We start from the raw sequence: 14,601 nt of genomic DNA, 5'->3' as shown, positions 1-14,601 counted from the left end.
GGGAGGGGGCGGGGGCGTCATCCCTGGGACTCAACAAACTGCATGGAGCCTTCGGTCTTGGTGGGAGCGCGGCTCGGTGGGGACCGTTCTGTTCCCGAGCTGGCCTCCGACCGCCGCCCCTTCATCCCCAGCCGCGTACTTCCCGTTGCCAGGTGTTGGGCGCCTACTGTGTGCCGCGCCTCGCCCGCATCCGTCGGCGCCTGCGAGCCCGCTCTCCGCGCAGACCTGCCGGTGCCGGTGCCGGTGCCGGTGTCGGCGCCACCCCAGGCTGCGGGCCTGGCGGCGTCTCCCGGCCGCGGCGCAGTGCTGGAGGCGGCGGCCGCGGGGAGGGCGCGGAGCGTGCGGTTCCCGCCGGCGGGGACCCGGGCCCGAGGCGCGGGGGGCGGGGGCCGGGGGCGGGGGCGGGGGCGCGCGGCGGCTGTCGAGGGCGCGCCCGGGGACTGCGCCCCCGCGGGGCCGACCCGGCGCCGGGGCCGAGAGGAGGGGCGGCGAGGGGCGGGGCGGGGCGCGCGGGCGGGGCGGGGCGGGGCGGGGGCGGGGGCGGGGCGGCGGCCCCGGCGGGCGGCTGGGCGCGCCGAGGAAGTCCCGCTCCGAGAGCCGCGAGCCGCGAGCGTCGGGAGGAGGCGCGCTCGGCGCAGTCGGGGAGCGGAGGGGGCGCGGGGCCCGTCCTGCCGCCGTCCAGCCCGCAGCCCGCAGCCCGCAGCCCGCAGCCCGCAGCCCGCGGCGCCGGCCGCCGATGGAGTTCACCTGAGCTGGGAGCCGGGGAGAGGCAGGCGCCCGCGAGCGGAGCGCGGCCCGGAGCACAGCCAGCCCCGGGCGCCCCGTCCGCGCTGCAGCCCGCCCGGCGCCCCTGCCGCTGCGGCCCCGGCACCGCGCCCGGCCAGGTCGGCGGCGGGTCCAGGCTCCGGAGCTCCTGCCTGCAGCGCGGCGGCGGCGGGACCGGCAGCGGGGCCGGGAGCGGGGCCGGGAGCGGGGCCGGGAGCGGGACCCGGGGCGGGACCCGGGGCGGGGGCGGGGCGGGGCGGGGGGAGCGGAGCGCTCGGGCCGCGGCGCTGCTGGAGAGGCGGGACCGGCGTCGGGGAGCCCCGGGCGGCCGCCGGGGAGAAGCCGCCGCCGCCGCCGCCGCGCGCCCTCCTCCTCCTCCTCCTCCCTCTCCCTCCTCCCTCCCTCCGCACATGGTCTCCTTTGTCCTGTCGCCGCCGCCGCCGCCTCGCTCTTAGCTCCGCGCGCCGCGGCCGCGGCTCGGGCCGCTGCTCCCCGCCTCGCCCGCCCCCGGCCGCCCGGGACGCCGCTCGGGTCGCCGCCGGGCCCGGCCGACCGCGCGCCGCAGGAGGGCCCCGAGGCAGCGGCGGGCGCGGACCGTGCGCCCCCGGCCCGGCCCGGCCCCGCTGGATGTGCGCGCCGCAGGCCCCCGGCCCCCGCCAGCGCCGCTGCCCCGACCTGGCCCGAGCCTGCGCCTGCGGACTCCGGCGAGCGCCGCGGACGGACTTGCGGGCGGAGCGGGCGGCGCGGGCGGAGCGGGCGGTCCTCCGCGTGCTCGGCGGCTTCTGCCGCGGTCGCCGCCGCCGCCCCGTCGTGAGCCCCGCCACGGAGCCGGACCATGAACTTGGGGCCGCCGGGACCGCTCAGCCCCTTGCGACCAGGTAATGCACCGGGGCTGCGGCCCTCCCCGGCCGCCCGCGCTCGGAGGGAGGCGGCCGGGCCGGGGTCTTTGTTGCGGCGGCGGGGCCGGCGGAGGGGGCGGCGGGGCCGGCGGAGGGGGCGGCGGGGCCGGCGGAGGGGCCGGGGGCGGCAGCGGCGGGCGCCTCGCGTCTGGCGCGCCGGGCCCCCGCCCCTCCCCGCGCCCCCTCCGCCCCCCTCCCCCCGCCCCCCTCCGCGGCCCGGTCTCCCGCCTTTGTACTCCCCTCGGCGGGCCGGCCTGGGCCGGGAGCGGCGGCGCGGCGGTGCCCGGGGGCCGGGGCCGGGGTCCGGGGTCCGGGCTCCGCCCCCCGCCCCCGCCCCCGCCCCGCGGGGCTCGCGCCGGCCCGGGCCGCAGGCCGAGGCGCTGCCCTGGGGGTCGGGTCCCGGCCGCGCGGTCGCGGAGGTCCGGACGCGGTGCGGGGCGGCGGCCGAGGGACTCGCGCTCGGGCTCCCCGCGGCTGCTGGTTTCTTGCCGGGAGGTCCCGGCCCCGAGCCGCCGCGTCGCTCCCGCTCCCGCCCGCGCCCGCGCCCGTCGCCTCGTCCTCGCCGGTCGTCCCTTCCCGCCGATCCGTTTGACTTACTAAGTTTTCTGTAAACCTCGACTACGGCCCTGGTGATTTATTAGTATCGAGGCCAAGTCGACTAGACCCCCCCCCCCCCCCCCCCATAAAGCAGCCGGGAGAGACCTTTGTGTTCTCCACCGTCTCAGATGCAGCCTCCTCCCGCCCTCAGCCTCCAAAACCGAGCCGGGGGATGGAAGCAGGGAGGGTGGCCCAGGAGCCCTTGGCCTGTGAGGGTGCCCGGTGCTGGGAGGCGGAGGGGAGAGCTGCGCTTGCCAACTCTCGCTCACCACGTTTCCACTAGACGTTCTCAGTGAAAAAGAAAGAAAAGTAAAAAAAATCAGCCAGGAAAATAATGCGAGCAGTTGCAGACTGTTTCCCTAAAAGCCTCGAAGAAGAAAATGTCCTAAAGAGGAAGACCCAAGGAGCGAAATAATTTGCACCAATGCTTGAAAGGCGGAAGTAGAATTTGGAAAGTTCATGGAGGAAATGTGGAGAATTTCCTTGTAGTTTCCAAGGTAGACTTTGACCGGCAGCTCTGGTCCGACTTCTCAGGACCGCGGGCCGCCTTAGTTCCGACCACCTGAGCGGGAGAAAGGAGGGACCCAGAGTCTCCGTGCTATCAGCCACAGTCCCTTTGCAGTCATCTTCCTTGGGGTGTTTTTCCGCCGAGGCCTCCTTGAGAGGGCCCCTTCCCCAGTCATGAGGCAGCGTTTCAGGCTCCGTGGCATGTTTCAGAAAATTAAAGGGCTCAGAAAGCTTTTATTAGAAGGCAGCTCCTAAGCCTCTCGGAACACCCTGTCAGCTTACTCCCTTAATGACTTAGTGGTCGGCATCGTGATGATCACACCCTCCTAGCCCGCTTCAGGGAGGAGGTCCCCGCCGCCTTCTCCAGAGCAGGATGTGTGCTGGAGCCCTTTGGAGCCAACAAAGGCGGCAGCCCTGGGGAGGTGTCTCAGACAACCAAAGGGCCTGTCCACCTGCAGCTCCGTCCTGTTTGATCGATCGATCTCTCTCTCCCTGTCTCCCTCCACACACACACACACACAGCCCAAGTGCGAATAAAAACTCAATCGGGAGCCATTTCCTTTCCTTCCCCGTGTTTTCTGCATTTGGGGTGCAGTCGTTTGTTTTTCCCGTTTCTTTGGGCCAATTAGACTCCTATTAATAAGCAATCCCCATATCTGCAGGGGTTGTTTCACTTTTTAAATGGTTTCATTAATGGACTTTTTTTTTTTTCCCTTGTAAATATATCAACTGGAGTTTATTTTTTTAAGGCATGAATTTACCATAGCCCTTCCAGTTGGAACTGAGAGATGCATTTTCATTCAAGAATGGTGAAAATACTCTGCTGAGTTAGTTTTTAGCAGGAGAAACATTCCTAGAAACCTCACTTGGTATCACAATATAACGACATTGTTCCTGTAATTTTTGCCTTTATAACAATCTTCCTGATCTGTTTAATGGATATCTTGTTTCCCTCTCCACGCCACACTTTTTATGGCAGCTTATTTTCACAGAAAGCTATAACACACAGTTCTACGTGATTACCTTTAAGATGTCACAAAGGCCTTCTGCATATTTTTTATTCATGCAAAACTTGAGAAAAAGCCATCGAGGATTTATTTTAAACTGTTTATGCATTTCTATATCTGCAGTCCAACACTTGTTTTACACATCCATTCCTTTTTTCCCTTGATCCGTTAATTTCCCAAACCATCCCTACAATAGGAAGGTTAGAAGGAAAAGAAAGGGAAAAAACCACTCGTGATAAAAATATTTTACGTCTTTCTGTATCGCTTGCATTGAGAACTAGAACACGTTCCCCAGATATACACAAGAATACCTCTTTTTCGTCAACATAGCACAGAAAGGCTAAATTGAGTATCCTCTTTGTCCTCCAAAGCCAGCTCCAGAGTCAGAATATGCTGTACTTCAGATATACCCTCCCCCTGTTTCTCATAGTTCGCTTTATATTTATTCAACATTCTATGCTTGGCTTTGTCAAAACATGTATCTCTATGTATAGAGTGTGAAAGACAAGTGATTTACAAGGGTTGTGTGGCAAAAACAGCATAGATACAACATAGCCATTGTAACTTTAAATGCAGCTCCATCTTCGGTTACATACAGTGGGGATGCTGATTTTTAATTCACTTGTTTAATTTTTCTAGAAGTTCTAGAAACATTCCATGCTCCTGCAACATTACAGCATTTCCTTCAAACCGAACTTTGTGTTTATTTTCCAGCACATGAGTATATAATTTACATTGGCTTTCCTCTCACTGTTTAAACAAGCTTATTTCACTTTCCTCAAGCCACTGTAATTAGCAGACACGATTTCTGGAAAATGGAAAGGATATAATGCTGATGGCATGCATAGTGGCGGGGTGGGCCAGGTCAGCTTGCTTCTTCTGTTCTCTACACCAAGGTCATCCTGGTTACCAGAATGAACAGGGATCTTGGGGTCATCGGATGAATCTCTAAATTCATTTCTGGAAGTGCTAGTCAACATTTTGTAGTGAGGAAAAGCTTAGCGTTAAATAACGGGCATTTCTGGTTTGTGACAGAAAATTGAAAAATAGCATGTCTGCACATATCAAAAAAAAAAAATTTCCAAAATAATGATCTGTCAACGAAATTGCAAAATCATTATGTGAATGAGCTGAATTGCTTTGTGTATCATCTCATAGAAATATGTTTTGCACAGATAATATGTCTAATAAGGACACGTTTTTAAAATCAGATTTTTCCCCCAGCACAGAGCTGCACTGCAGGTCTCTCTCCTGTGGTCAAACAGCACCACCTTATGGACGGTCGGGGGAAATTGGTGCTTCCCCTGCCAGGCTTTTCTAAAATTGTAGTGAATTGATTTAAAATCATGGTAGTGATGATGTTGATGACAATATCAATGACCATAATAACGTTTTCCCCCCTCTTGTTTTTCAGGCATCGGATGCCAGCTCTGAAAAACTCTTCAATACTGTTATTGTAAACAAAGGTAAGACACCTGAATTCTGAGCAGTGACTGGTTTTGGTTTTTGTTTCATTGTCATTGCCTGGGGACTCAGAGTAAGAAACAAATGGTCTTCCTCTGTTTCTTTCTGTTGATGTTTTGTGTTTTCTCTTGAGACAGAATCTGTATGCTTCTGTGTTGTGTGAAAGAACAGTTTATTTTTACAGAACACAAAGAATATTTAAATTGATTTGATGAAGAAATCGCTACTATCTCTATGACTTTAATTTAACGTGGGAAGCGGTAATGGAGAATAATAGTTCTCAAAATGCCTTAACTTCATTGTTACTTATCAACTACCCAGCAGTCAGAGGACTATAAATAGCTGGTTTGTTCTGCAGACTCTAATAACCAGTGGGTGTTTAGTATGCACAGTATTATGGTCATAAACCAAGCCTTACTCTGCTGTGGGCTTTCTGGAAAGTTAATAAACGAGCAAGAGGGCAAAATTTAAATATGTGCTATCCCATTAATTTCTTCCAAACTGCGATACGGACTCAGAGACGCTAATGATATAACAGTACATTAAGGGAAAACTTACCTTAAATCATTGCCAATGGGTTTCTGGGCAGTTTTCATTTGTAGCAGTATTGTTGGAAACAATGAAATGTGAGGGGGTCTGTAATCACTGGCCATGCAAAGGTGTATAATTTGAAAGGTATAAATTGCATAAACTGTTCGATCTTTTCCTCTTCACTGTAGAACCTGATTGAGGTGCTGGCATGGTAATTGCTAACTAAGAGTGTGCTTTCTGTGGTAATCTTGTTCTGTTGTTATGTGGAAGACGGTTGGTAGCGCTTGAACAGAGTTGGGCCTTCCTTCCTAAAGTGAAGACCTTTGAAACCACTTCGGCATCCTATAGTTTGCCTTGGCTGGCATTTTTGCTAACTGGTTAGTAAGATACATTTCCAAGTGCAGTTGTTTTGAACTCCTGGCTTATTTTAGAATTTGAACCAACTGCAATTTTAAATAGTACATTATGTTTAGAGTTCCCTTGAGGTGTATCTGCTTGTAGGATTGCTGTTACTCCCAGAATTATTGTCACATTGAATTTTTATCTTCTTTATTGCATAATGGAGTATTCCAGTTTTATATTTCATCATATTTTTTGATAGACTGAAAGTTTGTATCAATTTGTTATCCATAATGCTAAAAGCCCAATAAAAGAAGATGCATGCAGCTCATAGCATACAGTGCTCATATGTAGAAATGCCTAATTGTTTATTGCTCATCTTGATGGGGAACGAGGATGGGGTAGGCACTGGTGGATCCGCGGGAGAGAAGGGGGGGGAGGAGGAGACGAAGCAGGATAGGTCCGCAAAAGGAGGTCTTCTTCGGTATTTCAGTGACCACACATTCCTTCTCCCAAGCCGCCCGGCTTTCTTCTGCTTGGTGGCTCTACAAAGCTTTGGAATGTCTTTCCCATCTCCGGGATCAGCCGTGGAGTGGGAGCTGGCCCTGGGACCTGCGCTCAGGCCCTCGCTGCCCTCACGGAGCTGAAAGGCTCTCTTCTGAGAGGTTGAAGAGTGATTGATGAGAGTCCCACCCCACAGCCCCGACTCCCCCACCTCTGCCCCCCCCCCACTTCCCCTCCCAATCAAACATTTCCCACATTCTTATTTTTGTTTACTTACAGAGTGTGATTTGTGGCATCTATTTGGTTGTGAATAGTCATCCCCCTGACAGGGTGCCTTTCTTCTGAGCTGCTTTTCTGGGGGTGATTTAGTTGCCTTGAAAGGATTAAGGTTTCTTTGTGTACACTAAAATCAACATAGGCTTTTTCTAAGCTTTGCTTGGGAAACCATACACAAATAAGCATTTTAGTTGATGGCAGATTATTCCTTTGCCCCTTATTTCCATCAAAATGGCCTTTCTTTTCTCCTCCAGTTTCCCTTAATGCCTTATGCTAATTCCTGTTGGTAACATGAATGACAAGAGAGGCATCAATGCAAATCCAGGTGCGGCAAAGTCGACTGACTGGTCCCCAGCACCCGCCCTTCCCCTGGAGAGAAGGAGATTAGGGCCCCCCCCCCCCCAGGGGGGGAAGGCATGGGGACAGTTTTGTTAAGGGGATTAGTATTCAGACTGCTAAATATCAGGAAAACAACTTCCAAAAGCGATTCATTGTATAGTGATAATGTCAATAATTGCTTCAAGACAGGTGCACAGAGTCTCGATGTGTGCTTGTGGTTTCTGCTCTGTTTTTACACCGGGTAGTGACAGTGTTTACAGAATGGATGGTTGACAAGGCCTTCAAGGAACTGTCAGCTTCATGCACGTCAAGTTCAAGTTCCCCTGCAAAGCGGCCTGCCTGTGAGTCAGGTCTCCCGCCTCTGTCCTGTATTCTTAGCCAAGAGCAAGAAAAAGCGTTGTAAGAAAGGGCAAATTTATACCAGGTAGCAAACACTGCTGGCAAAATCTTCAAGGCTCCAGCTTATCGAACAGCCTGACAAGAGTGCAGGGAAGCTGACACGTGTATGCCTCCACCCTCAGATGTGTGAAGCTACACATCACCTCTCCCTCCCGGGAGTCCCCACAGTGTCCTGGCCTTAGAGAAGCTTGGCTGTAGGATGCTGGTGAGATTATGCTGCTGAGCCTGGTGATGGGCAGATTTGGTCCATAAAATCTCACCGTGGGAGGGCAGTGCTAATCTCACAAGCTGATTGTAGTGGGGGCTGGCAGAGGGGGGTGGGGGGTGGTGCGCGGCTTTGATGTGGGCCTGGGCAGCCTGGGGACCAGGGCTCAAGTCCTGTCAATCTGTTGGTGAGCTTCAGTAAGCCATTTTGCCTGTCAGGTGAGAATTCTCAGTGTCCCCAACCTCCTAGTCTCTGGTGGGGTTCTATAAAACAAATAGTTGGGGAAGGGGGTTGGGGGGTGGTGGGGCAGGCCAGAGGAGGCCGAAACAGTGGGTACGGGGCGCTTCTGCCTGTGGATTCTTATTTTGACTTTTCTTATACTGTGGAGTCTGACCAGTTTAATAGAGAACTAGTAATGTTCTCGTGTTCAGGTGATCTGAGTCCTTGCTTCCTTGTGATGCCTTTAATTTCCCATCGTAAAGCAAAATAGGCAGACAGTTGCACGTCCACACCGCATGCCCAGTGAGCTGACCATGTCAGAAGAGGTGGGGAGGTGAGCCTCGAAAGGCAGGTTGTAGGCTTGTAGACGTGAAAAAGAGAAGAGTTTAACTTTAATCAAGGTCATGGTTGCCTTATTTAATCTTAATGTGTTTAAATGTTTACAGGATGTTCATGTGAATTTTATGAATCCTTCTGTCTTTGTGACTCAACCATCTGCCAAAGAAAAAATTAATTTTCCCAGGGAGGCAGACACACACACACACACACACACACACACACACACACAGACTAACTTTCTCGTCTGTATTTAGTTGGTTGAACTGCTAGAGGAGCAACAGGATTCATACCCCCAATTCTGGACTATTTATCCTTAAAAGGAGCTCTGCGGTTAATCTGGGATCTCCAGCCAGTATCTAGTACCCTTCCTTACCCCCTCTGGGTCCTCCTCCTCAGTGGTTTTGCCACTTTGCCATATAGGCAAGAAGGCAGAAAATAAGTACATGACCATCTAGCCAAGATGGTTAAATCCTTCAAACTCTGAAGTGCTCCCAAGCAGCGCTGCCTGAGGAGGAAAGAAGCGAGGAAGGGAAGGCTCGTCTGGGAGTCAGGTGTTCTTTGGAGCCCTCTGTTTATGGGACACCAGCCCTGGTGTAAGTCCATGTTCCCGGTTAGGGGAAGAGAGAAAGCCTGGAGTTGCTGCCCATTCTTATCCTGGTGCCCTCTTTTTCAGGATCTAGCTTGTGACCAAGGCAGTTAGAGCACGTGAGACGTGGCATGAGGTGTATTTCACCCCATGACCTTCTAACCTCTTCTCTCCTTTGTCTCCCTTTGTAGTTTTGGACCCTCCAGGGGAAGCCCCTCCCCAGCCCTCCCCCCCCCCCCCACACACACCTGTTAGAGAGCTGCACCCTGCCTAATGGATTTCTTTGAAGTGCTAGACTGGAGAATAATCCAGGTGGGATGAGCACCCAGGGTCTACCAAAATGTGAATGTCAAAGTTGGACCCACCCACCCTCCTCTGGGAGCCTACTCCTGACCCCAGGTCAGCCATAGGGAATTCTGGCGGATGAGACCCCACTGTGATGAGCGCCAGATGGAACAGTGGGACCACTTTGATCTCTGACCAGACCCCGTGTTCCTTTTCTGGGCCCTTCCAGAGTAGTGGACACACAGACTGTTCTTGGGGGCAATTTTGCATTGAGGGTTTCTGTGGGACCTGGATGAGGTTGGAGCCTTGAAGTTAGTGGGGCCTTTGCGTATTTTTGATAGTATGGTTTTATCAGCAGCATAGAAAGAAAACCTGCCTTTAAAGAAAAAAACAAAACTGGTGGAGATTTGAGACGATGAAATAAAAAAGTTACTAGAGACTCTGCTTGATGTGGTGAGGCCTCAGTAACTGGGTGCCTAATACTTTCTTTAATAGTGACGATCTCCCCTCATTCAGTATATTTAGACATAAAAGGGGAATTCTTTGATTTGACAAAAAAAGGTTAGAGTTATATTACCTACCGGCAGGGCCACCATTGGCTCTGATGAAAAACCCATTCCCTAAAATAATCCCGTGCTTTCTTTTTTGAGCAAAAACAATACAGTTGACCATGGAATAGATTTCTTTGAAAAGAAAAAAATTGGGAGTTTGAAACCCAGTTATAATGAACATCTGGAAACCATCTTATAATTCCTCCTGGAGTCTTGGGTTCAGTTGTAAGGAGGACATGATAAAAAGGATGTTTCATGTGTGCAGGAGGGTAAACTGAGGCAATTTTAGCCTCAGTGAATTAGTTGCATTTTTATGTAATGTCTTAAATCCTAGATAAGGGAAAGACTCACTTTTTCCGTTTTCTTTCTCTGGACCATCTTTGTACTGTTTCAGAGCAATTTCTTGGGTCTTTAGGATATAGAGATGTCTGATGTGTGGAAAATTAAATACTATTGAAGGGTAATTGGTGCTTGATTCAGACAAAGGAGTTATGAGTAGTTGGGGTCCTCCTCCTACCCCACACTGCAAATAGCATGCAATCAGCTCCTTTTGTTATGGAAATTGACCTTCCTATAGAAGCCAGACTCTTGCATTACAGAATTTGTTGTATAGAATTATTCCTTGAGTATTCTTAGAGACCGATGCCTTCTCCAGTTAGTGGGAAACCAACCAGTAAGGGTCTAAAAATATTCAACGATGTAGGGAAGGTATTTCCCTCTGGGTATCTTTCCATTACCTGTTTCTGGTCTTCCCCCCCTGACCTGGTGTGTGGATGAGGATGGTGGGGAAATCCTGGGTAAATCCTAGATCCTGTTCCTGGAATTTGAGGGAAGGGGTGGAAGATATTTCTGAGCATGCACATTGGTCCCGAGGGTGTTCTTAGACAACTTTGGAGAACGTTGAGAGTGAGGCCACTCTTCCAGATGAATAGTAGTAGGCCAGATCCTTGGATCCCAAGCACCCCTGGGAGCTGGAGCAGATTGCAACAGATCCCTTCCTTTCAGTCAGGGGATCAAACTCCATCCTGTTTACCTTTTCTGGCCCATTAAAAACCTCTTTGCTGACTTTTATCGAGTTGATGGCGTGGCTCTCTGAAAGAACTTTCTCCATACTTGGCAGTTTTGGCCAAAAAAAGCTTGAATGCTGACCAGCCCCTCCCTCGGTCCGTTCATATTTAGTGTCTTGTTTAGCCAACACTTTAGTATTTGGTTGCCTCAGAAAGTAAAACACACTCATAGTAAACTGTTGGGGTAGAAAACATCACGTCAGTCCTGGAGTCTTCAAGGAGAGCAGTCCTCTGACAAAGGGCCTCATCACTAGCAACACTGTCAAGTAGAGGGTCAGCTCCGGGCCTGCAGGGTTTCTGCACACAGGAGGCCCGTGGCCATCCCATGGCCTCTGGATTATTTCTAGTTTCTGACAACTGCAGAAAAATGTTGTTTTCTCTGAAAATGTATGTTTATTTAACTAGGTTTCTTTTTGCCTCACAATCTGGATTCTATTCAGTCAGTTACCACTCCAATTAACTAACAATTATTTAACATTAACAGTAATTACAGACGCCAGTTAAGCGCCTACAGATGTCAACTGTTAGCTTTGTACCTAATCACTCAATGAAATGGAGAAAGTTCAACAAACATCAATTAGCCAAGCAATTAGTATGAGTTAGGAAAGAGCATGTTATCATGTGTGAGCTGATTCAATTTATTTTATTTTGGCAGTAAAACACACACAGGCAAGCGGCAATAAGTTCCGCAGATAAGATAAAACGCTATTGTTTTGCAGCTTACATAAGAATTCTTTCCTTTTCTGTGCATAAGTCAAATATGCTCTGGCCTGGAATTTATTTAACAAACAGAATTTGTCTCAATTACTCAGAAAGCCCAGCAATGCTTGGGCTCAGGAAGCCACTTTGGTGAATTATGAATCCAGCGAATATACCGTCTAAGGATATGTCAGAAATTTCAGTGGAAAAATGATTGATTCCCACTCAAGTAATCTCCTCCGTGCATTTCGGATTTTTACAGGTTTATCCCTGAGCCTATGGTGAGCGTGTACAACAGTGATGTTATTAATTTCATGGTGCCTGAACTCACGCTCAGCTGTCTTTGATTTAGCTTGGGCAGGCATCAGAGTGTTTCACGTACTTGCCTGGCCTCTGCTTCAAAAAAGTGGAGAGGGCTCCCAACTGCAGACCCACTTGTGAAGCCACCAAAGACATTCTGGTCTTGACTCAGAGGTCTGCACCTCTCCCCTGCTCCCCACCCCCACCCCACAGACTGGACTTCCCTCAACTGGCCGAGCTTGCCTGGACTTACTTGGGACAGTGCGTTCCAAGGCCTGATTATGTAAGGTGGCCCGGAAATTGGCATTTGGGATTTCATTTTACCTCCAAGTGGAAAGCTGCCCATGAGTGGCCATACGTCTGGTTCCCCTCCCAGAAATGATTTCTTACTAACTCCTGAAGCCTGTGGATAGGTGTGGAAGGAGCCAGTCTTTCGTGGGGCTCTCTGTCCAGTCCCCATGGGCGTTACCAGCAGAATTTTCCCCTTCAAGCAAACCTCTCAGCCTGAACTGACTCCAAGAATTGAAAAATAAATATTCTGTGTGGTATAGCTTAGGATGGAGAGCCACCGTGTCTCAGGTGCCTTTTTGTTGTGACCCTCGTAGCAGTGTGCAGCAACACAACAAATAGTGGACCATCCTGGTTGGTTCTTGAGGGAGGTCTTCTGCCTCAATTAATAGGGTCTCCGTTCATCTGCTTTTGCACATCATGCTGTGGGGGCTTACGAGATTAACTATCAGCTGCGGTGTGCCTTGTCTTTATTCTGGGGCCCTGGGCCAAATCGGCAGCCCCGTCGTACCAGTGGCTAGGAATCTTGGTTGAAGGAGAAGAGTAGAGCAGAACCACAGAGTGCCTCCCAGAGTTTCAGCTTGCAGGGGGTGTGTGACGTTTCTGACCTCTCTGGCCAGTGCAAGTCCCCAGGGCTTTCTCCTCCTCACTGTCTCCAGGGAGCTGATGTCCCCTGGACCCTGCCCTGGGTGGGGGAGGGGCTCACCCAGGCTTTCTTGGGGGCCCAGGGGGCCCCCCCACTATGTCAGCACCCAGGCACACCTTGTCGTCTGGTGCGGGCACCAGACAGGCACCCCTGGTTCCCTCCCCTAGATTAAGACCATATTCCTCCGTATTTCTGCTCTCCATGCCTCTGCATGCACTGATCTTTACTTTTAGCCAGATTTTATTAGAAGTAACTTAGGATTTTCAAGCAGGGGCATTTCCCTAGCAACCGATGACAAGCATGGGGCCCAACTCTGTGCTGAGGCGGGAGGGGCCTGTTAATAAGGAGGAGTGTTCTGTGGGCGCTCAAATCTTCTCTGACCCTCGTAAACCTTGTCTTATAAAGGAGGAGGTTGAGAGCACATCATTGCTTTTTCCAAGAGTCCTTTTGAAGAGGGAAATGTCTCAAGTGTGCCTGTTAATAGACTGATGTGGGAGGCGGTTATATTTGGATGCCTTTAAAAGCCACTTGGAAAACATTTTCCCCCTCTTATCTATCACCTTTCACATCTCTCAGCAGAGTAACACTAAAACCTAATTTTAGCCAAGATTACATCATGTTCTCATTATCTGTTTATGGCCAGGAAAGGCTTTTCCATAGTAAAGCTCCTCTCGCGGAAAGCCCAGCCACGTCATCCCTCTCGTTTTCTATCCATCTGTGATTTTCCAAGTGTTGACTGTCCTCTGCTAGACCTTTTGGGCTCATCTCCCAAGCCTTCTTGATTCATGAACTTTAACCATAAACTCGGTTTGACAAGGAGCCCTCTCCGGAAATCAGATTTGTCAGCCGGTAAGTGAATGACGTCAATGTTGATTCCTTCAGCCGGCTGAGAGTGGGAGCCATATTGAAAATAGCTCTTTCATTCAACTGTGGTTAAGGAGCAGAGCGCGCTGGCCTGCAACAGGCCCAGGGATGGAGCAGCGAGCGGGTCACGTGACACCTACGGCCCCAACAGGAAGTTTAAACCTACTTTACAATTCCAAAAGAGACTTTTTAAATGGCCTAATTGGAAAGAAGCCACTAAACTAATTTAGAGAGGAAAAAAAAAAAAAACAACCATAAGACTGTCTTAGGAGGAAAAGCCAATCTAAGATGAGCCTTGAAGGGTCAGCAAAGCAGGAACAGCAGCCCTCGTAGGCTACGGAAGGTGTCACCCTTTCGGGGAGAGTACAGGTTGGTTGGCGGACGGTATAGCTAAAACCTACCCCTTTGAGTATCCCATTTTAAAAATGGATCCTGTTAAATTCGTTAAGCCATTGCAAAGATTTGGGGGAGCATTGTGAAGTTCTGGATCTTGCCTGTCATTAGAGCCCTATTTCCCTCACATTTTTTCATTTAGATTCTGCTGGTTTAAATCTTTGCCATGTTAACATGCTGCAGAGGGGTTCTAGAGTCACAAAGAACCAGCCTCGAGTGGGAGCCTAGCTACCTCTAACCCTCTGACTTGGTTTTCTCGTTGGTAACATGAGAAAGTTGGACAGACTCCAAGATCCCTTCTAGTCTAAAGGCCAAAGTTTGCTTCGGAGTATTCTAGATCTTTTCAGAGCCGAAAGTTTGTGTGAAGGGCATACGTTTCCCCCAGATAGCTGTGAATGAGATCGTGGACACTCGCACTTGAAGGAGCAGTGCCTGGTGGATTCAGCCCCCAACCTGTGAGCAGGAACAGGGCAGAGTAAACCTCTCTCCTGTCCAGGGGAGTCTGTCTCTGGGAAAGAACTCAGGTAAGAGA

The 14,601-nt window shown here is 51.4% G+C and overlaps 1 protein-coding gene across 2 annotated transcripts in view; it reads left to right on the top strand.

The window, feature by feature from the left end:
- AUTS2 (activator of transcription and developmental regulator AUTS2) overlaps window positions 1-14,601 on the top strand; it is a 1,128,195-nt gene that overhangs the window by 1,037,690 nt on the left and 75,904 nt on the right. For both annotated transcript variants that reach the window (XM_072752804.1, XM_072752803.1), the window contains exon 6: window positions 5,190-5,241. In XM_072752804.1, the coding sequence (XP_072608905.1) occupies window positions 5,190-5,241 (52 nt within the window). The remainder of the gene's footprint in view (window positions 1-5,189; window positions 5,242-14,601) is intronic.

The sequence above is a fragment of the Vulpes vulpes genome, chromosome 3 (genome assembly GCF_048418805.1).
Source record: "Vulpes vulpes isolate BD-2025 chromosome 3, VulVul3, whole genome shotgun sequence".
In the NCBI taxonomy this organism is placed as follows: Eukaryota; Metazoa; Chordata; class Mammalia; order Carnivora; family Canidae; genus Vulpes; species Vulpes vulpes.
The sequence above is the reverse complement of the archived record's forward strand: the minus strand, read 5'-3'. Positions and strand labels throughout refer to the sequence as shown.